This window comes from Pelmatolapia mariae, linkage group LG17 (genome assembly GCF_036321145.2).
Source record: "Pelmatolapia mariae isolate MD_Pm_ZW linkage group LG17, Pm_UMD_F_2, whole genome shotgun sequence".
NCBI lineage: Eukaryota > Metazoa > Chordata > Actinopteri > Cichliformes > Cichlidae > Pelmatolapia > Pelmatolapia mariae.
In genome coordinates, this window is record NC_086242.1 from 27,330,860 (window position 1) to 27,343,889 (window position 13,030).

Sequence of the window (13,030 nt, forward strand, 5' to 3'; positions counted from 1 at the left end):
TATTGGAAGGTGAAGAATGCAATATTAGAGAGAAAACCTAATGACAGGCGCTTGGCAATAGTGGGGAAAAAGAACTTGGTTTAAACAGGAAGAGATCTCTGGAAGAACCAGGCCATTCATGTTAGTAATCTTGGACATTCCTGTTCAACCTTTGGGTAAACCTTGACTGACTGTAGTTGCTAAGCAATGTTCTGGATGAGGGAGGGGAGGTTCAGTGAAGAGGAACACCAAACCTGACCACTAGGGATAAAATGGACTACAGATGATCCATTTTATATAAACAAATGACCAGTGCTCTAGTTTCTGTGTTTTCTCAAATGTTGTCAAACGGCTACAAAAATTGTCACAGAACAAATAAGACTACACACCAGACCAATTACATGATGACAAAATGTTTTTTGTTACACAGGCGCACACACATTCCCCTCAGTCACTAAAATGAGTGAAAGCTCGATAGCATGAGGAAGGCCTATTTTCTGCATCGTGACTGAGTAGCTGCGCTCTTTTTTGGCAGTACACTATAGTTCTTGAGGAGTCTGATGTATGCAAAGCTCGGATCACGACTGCCGCTCGACAGAAGCGCTCTGTTGTGCCATTTATCTTTGAATGGTGCTGTGCTGCAGATCGTGCTGATGTGTGTTGGGGGCAGTGGGGCAGAGAGGAGGAGGTGGCAAATGTGCCGGAGCTAAATAGGTGTATGATCAAACGTTCTCAGGGTCACATCAAAAGGCGGACCAAATCTGGGGGGCTGTATGTCTCTGCTCTGGAACATGGAGGTGTTTTTTTTTCTGTTTTTTTTTTACTGCCATGTGTTTATGTGTGTATGTGTTTCCAGCAGCTCCCCAGAGACGAGCGGGAGCATGCTCGCTGAGCACAGCCCCATGATGTTTGGCTGAGTGCCAGTAGAGGCTGGTGAACGGGCGGCGATGTTCCTGAGATGTGAGTGAGTGTGGGAGCCGAGCAGACAGACAGGCAGACAGTATGAGCAAGAAGAGAGTGGGGAGGATTGTCTCTTGACAGGAGTGCTGTTGATATGCTACCTAGTCCTCGACTCCTACACTCAGCAGCACTAATACAGCTCTCCTATTCTTTTTACTGCCTCGTTGGAATGTAATCAGCTCAAAGTCAAGCCAAGTTCTCACACACATTTATCATTACAAGCACATTAGAGCTGGCCCATTCAATAGCTTACTAAAAATTCACCTGTAAATATCAGCTGCTTGATGAGTAGATTACTTATTAATGATGTAAATTACAAAATGTAAAAAATCATAAAATGTTCAAATCAAACTCTGCTCAGATTATTATTTTTTCTGCACAACCAACAGTCAATAAGCCCAAAAGATGTTTAATTAACTTACTATATGTCTAAGATAAAGTTAAAAAAAAAATCATTTTTTCCAGATGTTTGAATGCTTATAGTTTGGACTGGATCAGGTGAAGCTGAACCATTCCTTAGGGCATTTTCACACCTATACTTCACTTACTTTGATCCAGATCAATTGATCAGTTTGTTTGTTTTCACACAGAGAAAAATCCAAGTGAACTCCAGGCAAACCAAAATGATTCCCTACAAACCACGTGAGAGTGTTAAGTCTGCTCATTGGACAGATATGTCCGGGGCAGAAGCAACAAAAGTAAATACAGGAAGAAAGTGTTATGTTCTGGACTTGTAGAACATGGACAATTACAACTGTCACAGCTAGTTGCTAGCCCATATCTATGGTACTTGCCTGCATTAAGAACACAAAGCATACGTGGCTACCGGACGTTTTTTAGCTCAAGCTTGTAAGGTACACCTGGTAGTTAGACAAATAAACCGCTCTGGAGTTTGTCTGGACCACCTTTTCCAAAGGGTCTCGACGTGGTTGTTTTGGTCCAAATCCAAGTGTGATTACTGTGTTCACACCTGGACAAGTGAACCATACTAAGTAGGAAAACGAATCAAAGTTTGATTTCAACGGACTAAACACCGCAGGTATGAAAACACCCTAAGACATGCTGTAATAGGCCTAGGATGCTGAGGATTTGTAATGATGTCGTGAACATTTATTCCTTTTAAATTCACATTGACACAAGTTAAAAATATCTGAACTTCAGTTAGCTTAGCAGTCCTTTGCAAAAGGCTGTCAAATGGGAGTCTCTGATAGATGCCACGTCTCAGAAATGGACGACAAGTTCACTGATGGCATTCGAGGGGACCTGCAATCGTATGCTTCAACTCCACTTTTATAGAGATGAAAAGGTTTGGAGATAGGCAAGAGAAATCGTTGATCATATTTCACTATACTTGAGTCCAGCTATTGGTTGTACTTTTCATATTAATGGATTTACAACATGACTGCATAGGGACAAATAACACAATAGAAAACTTCTCTATGGTTTGATGCACACTCACCATTATGTTTAACTTTGTCTGATTTGTTCTTTATCCATTTTACAGTCATGCCCGTTATTATCTTGCTTGAGTTTTAACACTATTTGTATAAGAAAAATTCTTGCACTGTAGATCTACTGCCTCTTAATTGCAACACCTTTTGTTAGTGAATTTTGAAACTGAAGTATTTCATCTGTCATTTTGTCTCCTTTGGTGCGATAGGGTGCAAACTTAATCATTACCTTACTCTAGCATCTAGCTCTTTTAGTTGCTCGATGGGACCGCTGTGTTCGACAGATAGCTGCTAACAGTATTTTCCCGTTGAAACAGTAGATTTTAGGGCTCCTTCACAAATGAAACAGCTGCTTGCTGATGCTGAAAATGATCCCATGAAACCAGTGAGTGTGAAACTAAACAGCTCGAAAATGAGCTACAAATAAGCAACAAGGATGCGATGGGAGCTGGAGATACTCTGTTTGATCACTTAATGTTAAGTTTGACCAAGTCTGCTTTCTCAAACTTTTCTGTGTTGAAATTGCAATTTATCAAGCCACAGTCATGTGAAAAGGACATTTTCACAGGATTCTAACCAGACCTGTGAAAAACTGAGTGCATTTTTACTGCTTCCACAGGAATTAAGAAGGTAAGTAGCAGTCAAGTGTTGTGTGCCACTTCTATAAAACCAGGGGGTTTGTTCATTTGCTGGAGCATTCAGGTGGGTGTAAATACAATGCCACAAACAAGAGTGGAAATCCCAGCAAATTCAACCCGATGTCAGATTGTGCATAGTTTAGAGAAAATGCAAAATATGCAAGGACTATATGTCCGACTCTACAAGCTCATTTAGCATATTTAATGTTGTAGGAGAACAAGCGGCCAAAATGAGACCAAAGTACCAATTTTAAAACATGGTGGTGAGGAGGGGTGATGATTTGGCCTTTTTTGCAACTACAGGACCAAGACAAGCCATCTGTCTGACAGCTAAAGCCTGGCTAAAATTGACTCATGCAACAAAAGACTGAAAAAGAAAATAATCAAGGTTTTGCAATGGCTCAGTCAAAGTCCAGACGTCAACCTGACTGAAATTCTGTAGCTGGACATTAGAAGAGGTGCGCATAAACAAATGCCTCTAAACCTCTGTGAGCTGAAATAATGTTGTGAGGAACAGTGGGCCAAAAGTCCTACAAAACAATGTGAGAGATTGATGAAGTCATACAGTAAAAGATAACTTCAAGTTATTGCTGCTAAAGATGGTTCTACAAGCTACTGAATCATGGGGTGTGCTTAGTTTTTCACAGGACCGTATAAAAATCCTGTGAAAACTTCCTTTTTTACATGACTGTAAATAAACTTGTGTCTAACTGTTAATGGAACTTTTGGTTTAGAGTCATAAAGATGTTTCAGTATGTGCCCTTCATCAAATGATCTCATCAGGGCTTCTAATAAAAAAAAGCTCAGGTTTTAATCTGTTACACCTAATGTTTAAATTATCGAAAATATCTGTTTTTAAAACCATTTTTTTGCGTCTGAAAAAATGTATGTGAGGCAGGAAAGACAATTATTTTTAATCTGTTTATGGTGGCAACAGCACTCCGGCCCATTGCCCCCTGTAACCTTTATGCTGCCTGACTGCATCTGCGTTAATGGCTAATCTTAATTGCTCTGCTTCTATTCTTGACCTTGACGTCACAACCAGTGACACCTGGATCAAAACACTCCAGTCCCTCCGCACACGTCTGTGGTCCACAGTTGTCATGACACCCCCATACCTGACATTGTCATGACGTTGGATGTAGATCTTATGAAAGATCCTCTCAGGCGGCTTCAGGAAGTCCTCCTTCATCTCCATGGCAACATTCCTGGGCAGTAGGCTCATTAGTAGACGCTCCTGAAGAAGAAAGGGTTAAAAGAGGAGAGAAGGATATAAAGTGTATTTTTATATTCAAGCATAATACGTCATTTTGTATTGCAGTTGCAGATATCTGCGAGAGAAAAAAAACAATCACAAGGAGGCTTTTTGGCAACCAATCAGGGAATACACATTTTCCCAAGAATGCAGCAGCTGCCAAAGGATCAGCGACCAATCTCTAGGCTTGCATGAATGGCAGTTTAGCAATCAGTTACACACCAGCTTCCATCAACCTTTAGCAAAAACTTTTTTTTTGCTAAAGGTTTTTCCCTCATTACCAGTAGTTACCAGGTGGTTACAGACTTTTCTGTGTGCCTTATTCACTTGACTCCACATTGTCACATGTGCAAAATGGCAGACAAGTTATCATCACGTGTTTAGTGATCATGTGACTGAAAAACCTTAATAAATCTTTCTTTGAGTACTGCCACCACTATTTCACCAGACTCAAATTTTCCCATGCACATATCAGATTTAATGTATGTCCAAAAAGTAGCCTGTCAGCAACAGTGCAGCCAAACCTGGAATGCACTAGGTGGCTGAGTGCCTAGATTAGCCACTAGCTTATTGGCTAAGCTAGTCACTTAGCCACTTAATTAGCCCACAGCTAAGGCTAAGGGGTTTAAAAATCATAGATGTTAGCCTAGTGGCTAGCTTATCCACCTAAGCTAAAGTAGTTATTTGTCGTGGCAGATAGTAGCAGTTTCTGAGATTGACAGAAAATGGGACTAAGCAAGACTTAATATAGAAAAGCATTTACACAGCAGAGAACACTTTGAGATTCAAGGGGCTTTAAAACAGACACCCAACTGGTAATAAACATAACAAAGGAAGTAACAAAACCTTCCTTCCTGGTTTGGTGAAGTAGTGTCTTTGCAACAGCACTTGCTGCAATACCGTTAGTATCCCAAACATTGCTTATTACGCGTTTCATTTTCTGACTTTCATAAATGAAATATTTTTTGGTTATTATGGATGACTATTTTTCCAGTATTCTTCTATGAATTCATTCATGGTTGAAAAAGATCTGAAAAGTATGGTATGGTAGTTTCATCAAATTCTCTGTCTAATTCTCCCATTGTACAATACTTTCTAGATATGCATGCCCATGTATGTCTAGAATGCAGCCCAGAGAACATTTGAAGGCTAATTTAATGACTTCATCAACAACATCCTTTCAGCACAGGCATAAAGTGGCATTTACACCTAGAAGCATATTTGTTTTTGTTTGTGTGAATAGTCTCAGTTGCAACGGCATGAAGTATGCTTGAAACTCTAGCAGGATGTCAAGCGGTTGTAAATGCACAATGAATCATCAGGCAGCTATGGTGAATAGCTGTTGAGTAGCAGGGTTATAAAAGCAGCCAGGGCTCTCCCGTGTCTCCCTCCAACTCTTTTTCACATAATACTTCCATTCACATCACTGCTCCTCACCTGAGAATAACACAAAGAGATACTGGAGAGCAGCTTTTAAAAACAGCCATCATTCTCCATTATGGAGACTGAGTGTGAGTCTGTCACTGTGTTTGTGTGTGCACGCATCTTTCCTGTTCTACATGTGCGCAAGGTGCGCAAATCATGATGACAACAGTCTGAATCGTTTTTTGTTCCGTGCTTTGTTAATGTATTTGACTTATGTGTAAGACAATAATTGATTTGATTGATTAAATAAATAATAATTTATTAATGTCTTCCACTTCTCTGGAGGACACCTGTTAGATTCCAATGTGGATGCAATGATGGAGTTGACTTATAGTTTCCCTTAAAATGCCAGAAAGAAGTACAACAGTTATTGGCGTATTAGAAATATTTCAATGCAAATTTTACTTTTACATTGTTCAAAAACAAAGTTAACTTTTCTGGGCTTTTTTTTCTCAAACCAGAATCTAGCATGCATAAACTTCCAGAGCTTAAAAAGAAAAGGTGAAAGTGAAAATATAACTAAAGAATGTACAAGAAACTTTTGTAGTCTATATCTGATTTTTCCTTTCATGACAACTGTGTGGATTTCTTTTTTTCTTTTTTAAAACATTTTTTAAAACCATTCAAGTTCAATTAAGGCTAAAAACCTCATATTGTTTGTAGTGCGATGGTTTTGGCCGAAAGCTGGCTGCTGACTGCCAGGGTGCCATCTCAGCTACATCAAGGTCTGCTTGCTGTGTTCTGACCTGAGTTTTGAGTGAATTTACAGTGTGATATTTTTGTGTTTCTTAACAATAATTAACAGGTGTAGTATGTCACCACCTATCTAACCAAGCTTTTTCAGCATTACCTGATAATTCAAGAAATCTACCTTATCATCACATTAGGACAGGGGTGTCAAATTCCAGGCCTCGAGGGCCAGTGTCCTACAGGTTTTTGATATCACCCTGGGTCAACACACCTGAATTAAATGATTAGTTCATTAACAGGCCTCTGGAGAACTGCAAGACATGTTCAGGAGGTAATTTAGCCATTTAAATCAGCTGTGTTGGATCAAGGACACATCTAAAACCTGCAGGACACTGGCCCTTGAGGCCTGGAGTTCGACACTTGTGCATTAGGATCACTTCTGGGTTTAAAAAAACTAAATATTTATGACACCAAAAACACTGAACCAAATATTTCAAAGTCTTCAGATTAGAAAAAGCTAATTGGGATGGTGGTCATTAATAGGCATTCGTCACTCTGCAGTTTCAAGACTTGATGTTGACATGACTTGCTACAGTAAGCCATCAGCTCATGCAAGCAAGCCTTGTTAGAAAGCTGTATTCATAGACTGCAGACGTGCAATGCTCAGACACACATTCTATATCTTTTAATTAGTGCTAAATAACATAAAATCCTTAAATGTCATTCAAAACTGAAGCAAACACTTTTTCTATGGTCTGTATGACATGAAAGTCAATATTATTTATCAGACACTTCGATTTAAAATGCTCCTAAAAGCAGGAGCATCACAAACACAGCACAGAGGTCCACTTCAGGGAGTGGATTAGCAGTGATGAAGCCTAACAGACAGCTATGGTTTGCAGCTTACCTGTCAATTAAAGCAGCCACACCAATAATTCTTACCAGAATCCAGATGGATTTCTGATAAAGAAAGCCTCTGTACAGTTATTATGAAAGCTTTTAAATTCTGTAAAGTTTCCAGCAGTTTTAAAATGGGAATCTATTATGATTGACCTCCTTTTAGAATCAGCCCCAAGTGGTCATGCCAGGAACTGCAGTTTCTCACTTTCTCACACTCGAGGTTGGTGCTCATCCCAACTCAAATTACTTTTTTTTTTAAGTTTTTTGTTTTTTTTGTTTGCTTGTTTTGTTTTTGTTTTGTTTTTTCGTGGCCCATCAATGTCTCACAATTTTCATCTGATGATAGAATTTTCACTGATATCATGGAGTGTACCGTAAATATAATAATAATGATGATGGTCTAATCTGTCATTACCTGACAATTTCCAAAGTCAAAAATGAACTCCAATGCTTTTCAGTGCTAAATGGATGAAGCCTTAACAGATATTGGGTTCCTACAACAGATCCATCTCCTTGACAACTGAGCCCACTCATGAAGACTGATGAAGGCTGCGGGATAGAGCAGAAAGCTTCAGACAATTCTCACGAGTGGACCTTGTGTCAGGACTGCTTTGTTGCAGTCACTGGCAAATTAAATATTCTGCCTCTCCCTCTCTTCCCTCTGCTTGTGGGAAGGAAGAGGAAGCTTCACTATTGAACGGGGAAATCAATTCACCGCACAAGAAGTGCAGTGTGTAGTCCACACATGTTCAAGAGTCAGTGCAACTCGTAGAACCACCTGAAAGCAAACGCTCATTTGACCCACGTGATGGGAGATATTCAAGCCTGAGATGTTTTGTTCATGAGCACATCAGCAGAAGCCTGGTTGCTGTCTGTTGATAGATCCAAATCAGGGTTCTGCACATCTTTCTCTCACTCAGATAAAGCGTGACCTTTATTGGAGTAGGACGGCCATGAAAGCAATCTGCTTGTGTAATTACCTGTCAGAAGGGAGGCTGTTACTGCTGAGGAAAACACAGCATATCGTCACCTAATCTACAAAGCACAGGTGCTAAGTGTGCACGTGCACTTGCAAATGTTTGTTATAGCAAAGGTGAGATTCATATTCGGGCATATTTTGTACTGTACACGAGACAATCAATACTCTATAAATCAGTGGGTTTCGTGCCCATGGTGGGTGGGGAGGGTGCTGTGCAAAAGAGAGTGTTTCTGGTGTGTTAAAGTTGCCTGATGGTTCCACAGTTAAATCCATGTAGGTGTATGCAGAGGGGGTGGAATGTGTGGCGCTGGTGCATGTGCCACAGTAATTGTTCTTTCCTTAAATAGCTGCTGTCATAGTTACTGCGTGCCCGTGGGCAGGCTGTGAGAATACATTGGCACCTGAAACCTTCATGAAAAAAAAGAAAGAAAAAAAAACAACAACAAAAAACTCTTCAAAGACTGCAAAAGTTTTTATGAACATACGCGCTGCAAGATGAGCTAAAACGTGTGGCCGCTGTTTTCTGCCCACCGGTGCGTCCGTGTGTGCCGCCTCACCTGCTTCTCGTTTTCGTCCTCCAGCCTCAGCCGCTCCTCGATGCAGTTGCGGGCCTGCAGGAAAACTTTCCTCTGGGTGCGTTCAGTGAAAATCCTCACAAACACCCCTGACAAGTTGACACTGGTAAAGAGCACGGCGTTGGCCACCAGCTGCACAGACAAGAACAGACATGCCAAACAAAGCTGGCAGCATCCAGATGCTGTTTTGAAGATGACGTGTGTGTCTGCTGTGCATACTGCTAGATTAGATCATGGGACAGATTCAATGGAAGACATGAAGGTCAACACAGGATTAAAAAATTAATGTCAGGTAAGCATCAAAAGCTCTACAGAGGAATGGCTGGCAGACAAAGTGCATATCGATCCCATCCGACACCTAATTTGGAGATTGAACCCTGTAGTCAGTCCATGTCTTCGATTCTCGATAGGGTCAGAGGTGAAAGCTCAGACATGCAGTGTAACCCAGCACAGCTGCATGAGTGATACATTCTGTGTTCTGTGACCAGCAAATTACAACCTCATAAACAAAAACTGCTTTAGTTCGGGTTATAACCAAACAGCTTTAGCAAGATGGTTTCCAATTAAGGGGTTGAGACAGAAGATAAATTTGATGTGTGAGGAATGATTAACAGGAAATTCAATTTTCCCAGATTACCAGGTGATTTTACACCCTCGGATCTCTAATATGAAAACAGAAAAAAAAGATTGCTCTTTGGTTGAACAAGTCATGTGTGTTCATTAGACATTGCAGAGGCCACGAGCTGGAAAGGTTAGGAAAAACTTAAACGTCTACAAAGGTACATGTATTTTTCCAAACAGGTTTCCTATTTAAATAACGGGAGAATCCTGTACTTAATTCTGCACCTTCATCTCGTTGTTATGCTGATGCATTAATATACAGGAAAAAGTACTCAAAAGTTGTGGTTAGAGACTGGTCCCCAGTGTGGTATAAACCACAAGAATACCCCGCAAAGACTACAAGTATGTCATCTTAGTGGGTACCTCCTCAGTGATGAGCTGTTTATACCTCTAAAGGTGCAGTAACATTTTTTTCCTGAGTGTGTTACTTCTGAGAGGTCAGGACCTTTTTTCTACTCCACGCTTATTGTTTGGTGAACACTGCGTGCTTGTAGATCTCCACACAAAGATTTAGCAGTGTTGTTGTGCTGTGAACTGGACAAGCAGCAAACACAGCTTCACAAAAGATCATTTTTCATGGAACCATATTATAAATACCCTTATATATATATTTAAGGTTTAAGGATGTGTTTTTTTGTTTGTTTGTTCTTACTTTTATCTACAATCTAATTCCCTGTCCTAGTGCTGAGCTGTATGTGGGACCCTGTAGGATCAGTGTTTCAGCACCGGCGGTTGAACAGCTCCTCCTCTACTTCATTACTGCTGGTGCGCAAAAGTGAAAGTGCTCGTTTCCAGCTTTACAACTACAGTGCCTCGCAGCTAAAATCGATCACTGACAATGTTTTTAACCTTTTCTCCTCCTGGGAAAGTCGGCTGAGTAAGCATGCCGCCTCCCGGCACCAGTCTACATTCATGCGGTTACTTCACAGTCCAACTAGGAGCTTCCCACGCAGCACAGGAGCGAGCTGCTTAAGCACACTTGGACAGAAGTTGTTGGAACTCAAACTCGCCACCTGCATACGGCTATTGCTTAAGTGAAGACACTGTTAAGCAACCGATTTGGATGGGTGACTGATCGGGGTGCAGGTGCAGCACTTACTGGTCTCCATAGCCTCTGCTTCCTCCCCGTCACCGACGTGGCAATGACGATGAAGTGGGATGCCGCCAGCATCACCCCGAAAAGCACGGCCAGCAGTGTCCGCACCGGCAGCAGCACGTAAGCCACGAGAGTGACCAGCATGAGCTGCCACACGCCTTGCTCAGGGGCAGCGGCATTCACCAGCTCCGACGTGCCCAAAGCCAGCGGGAACGGGCAACAGAGCAGCGCGAAGGTGAAGCTGAACAGCAGGGCCAGCTTCGCTATCTGCTGCAGCTGCGTCACCTGCAGGTACTTGACATTGGTGACGATGAACAGCGACAGGAACACCACGCAGTGCACCGGGCTGGAGCCCTTGGACAAGGTGAGACGCGGGCTGGACAGCAGCTCTACGAGGGACAGCGACGACGCGGCCACGATGAGCACAGCCAGCGCTTTGAGGGTGGCGGTCTGCTCCAGTTTCAGGTTGTAGTTCTGGAAGAGAGCCTCCAGCTCATGGCTGTTGAACTCGTCCTCGCAGGCGATGGCACCCAAGGGTGCACCGGCCGGACAGTGACCCTTCCTCCGCCGCGTCTTGACTCTTTCGAATGGCATCTCCTCCATGTTCCGGCCATTCATGAAGCGGGGATGGCGCACGAGCCGCTCAACTTTTAGGGAATCGAACCAGCACCATCTCCCGGTTCGTGCGTCCCGGATGTCCGAGGTTCGGGGTCGGCGCCACAGGGAAGAGGGTGGCAGTGGAGGACACAGCAGGGCGCTGCGCGCTCTATCCACAGGTTGACGATTGTTGATCTGCCGAGTAGCCCGACCAGTGTGTGCCGCACGCCCCTTCTCTCTCTCTCTCTCTCTCTCTCTCTCTCTCTCTCTCTCTCTCTGTCGCTCTCTCTCTCTCAGACCACCTGCCTCGTTTCACACAGGGTAACCAGCAATCCTGCGCTTCAGCGGGGCTCAGCGGTTGGGTCACGCTCGTGGTGATAATCAAAACACATTACCACGAGGTTCAGTGGGCATCATTCAATACACACACACACACACACACACACACGCACAAAACAAAACAAAACAATTTAATCATCCTTTTCCCCCGCGTGCACTTTCCCCATGTGGGACACGGAGTAAACATTACATTCTACACCGCGATTTTCTCCTGCTTTTCATTCGCTTCGGTGAAATGTCAGCGGCAGAAACAGCGCTGGTGATTTCCCCTCGCAGTGTCTGCAGTCATAGCTGATGTAGTTCCCAGCTATAAATAGACCAGCTGCACCCGTGGATGTTCCAATATAGCAACAATTTGGTCTTTCCCGCAGCTCCACACCTCGTGTGTTTTATTGCAGTCAAGCGCCAGTTTTACACAGATAATTAACAGAAAATGATGCTTAGGCAGACAAGGTGGTAATCCCGCAGAGGGATAAAATAGCCCGAATTAAAAGGAGGGGAATAAATTTAAGAATATTTTGAGCTCCTCAAAATGTGGCGCATTTTTGCAGAAACGTAAATATTTATTCGCATCTTAGTGCATTGCGCTGTAGGTAATTTAATGTGAGTCTGAGTTTGCACTTCAAGTTTCAAAGCTCTTGTCCACATTAATAGGTGGGATCGTGGTACAACAAGCGTATCATTATCGCTAAACAAACACAATGCAAAAACAATAGGTAGCGCTTCATAACACTCATCACTCAATACAGTTATTGTACAGCTCGCCAACATTAACGCGGAATTATTCTAAATGTACCTTTCTGGTTCATGTTAATGCTTAGAATGCAGTTAAAGTAGAACTAGGAGAGTAATGGGCAGTTTTAAAGGAAAGGAAAAACAAATTCTAATGTCTGTATTTTATGTCTGTTTATGTTTGTTTTGTTTGTTTGTTTGTTTGTTTGTTTGTTTGTTTGTTTGTTTGTTTGTTTGTTTGTTTGTTTGTTTGTTTGAAGTAAGCAGTAGCGTGGATTTGAAAAGAAAAGAAATACAGGCCATAGTGTAAGTATTTTGTTAAGCAATGATGGCTTTCGGGTATAATTACTATGTAATTACGCAGTATTCTTAAAGTTTCCTGACCTCTTCTTCTGACAATATAATTGTACATTACTAATAAGAGTGTGGGCTGTATTATAGAGTATCAAAATCGCTACCTCTTACTAATAGGCGTGTGGACTATGTCATAAAGTATCCTGCCAAGTTGTAATGGGGTGGAATGTGCAATTAGTGCTTAAGTAAATGTTTTTTCAAGACTTGTACAGACAGGACAGCTTGTAAGGGGGGGCTTTCCCTCCAAGTCAGAAGGCACAGCTCTGAAGTAAAAGGCCATTTACTGTGGAATAACTGTGTATTAATTTATGATAGAATGGAGTAAAAGGCTAAAAGGCCTGAAAAGTGGCAGCATCTGCTGAATCGGAAACACACTCTGACAGGACATATTTTGCTTAAAAATATAAAAAATACATATAAATGTATAAAAATATAAGAA

The 13,030-nt window shown here is 41.9% G+C and overlaps 1 protein-coding gene across 2 annotated transcripts in view; it reads right to left on the reverse strand.

The window, feature by feature from the left end:
- Window positions 1-11,380, reverse strand: part of LOC134615630 (adenylate cyclase type 1-like) — a 60,974-nt gene extending 49,594 nt beyond the window's left edge. For both annotated transcript variants that reach the window (XM_063460188.1, XM_063460189.1), the window contains exons 1-3: window positions 10,573-11,380; window positions 8,835-8,984; window positions 4,147-4,265 (exon numbers count right to left, since the gene is read on the reverse strand). In XM_063460188.1, coding sequence (XP_063316258.1) covers window positions 4,147-4,265; window positions 8,835-8,984; window positions 10,573-11,187 — 884 coding nt within the window. In that variant the 5' untranslated portion in view covers window positions 11,188-11,380. The remainder of the gene's footprint in view (window positions 1-4,146; window positions 4,266-8,834; window positions 8,985-10,572) is intronic.
- Window positions 11,381-13,030: the final 1,650 nt, after the last annotated feature.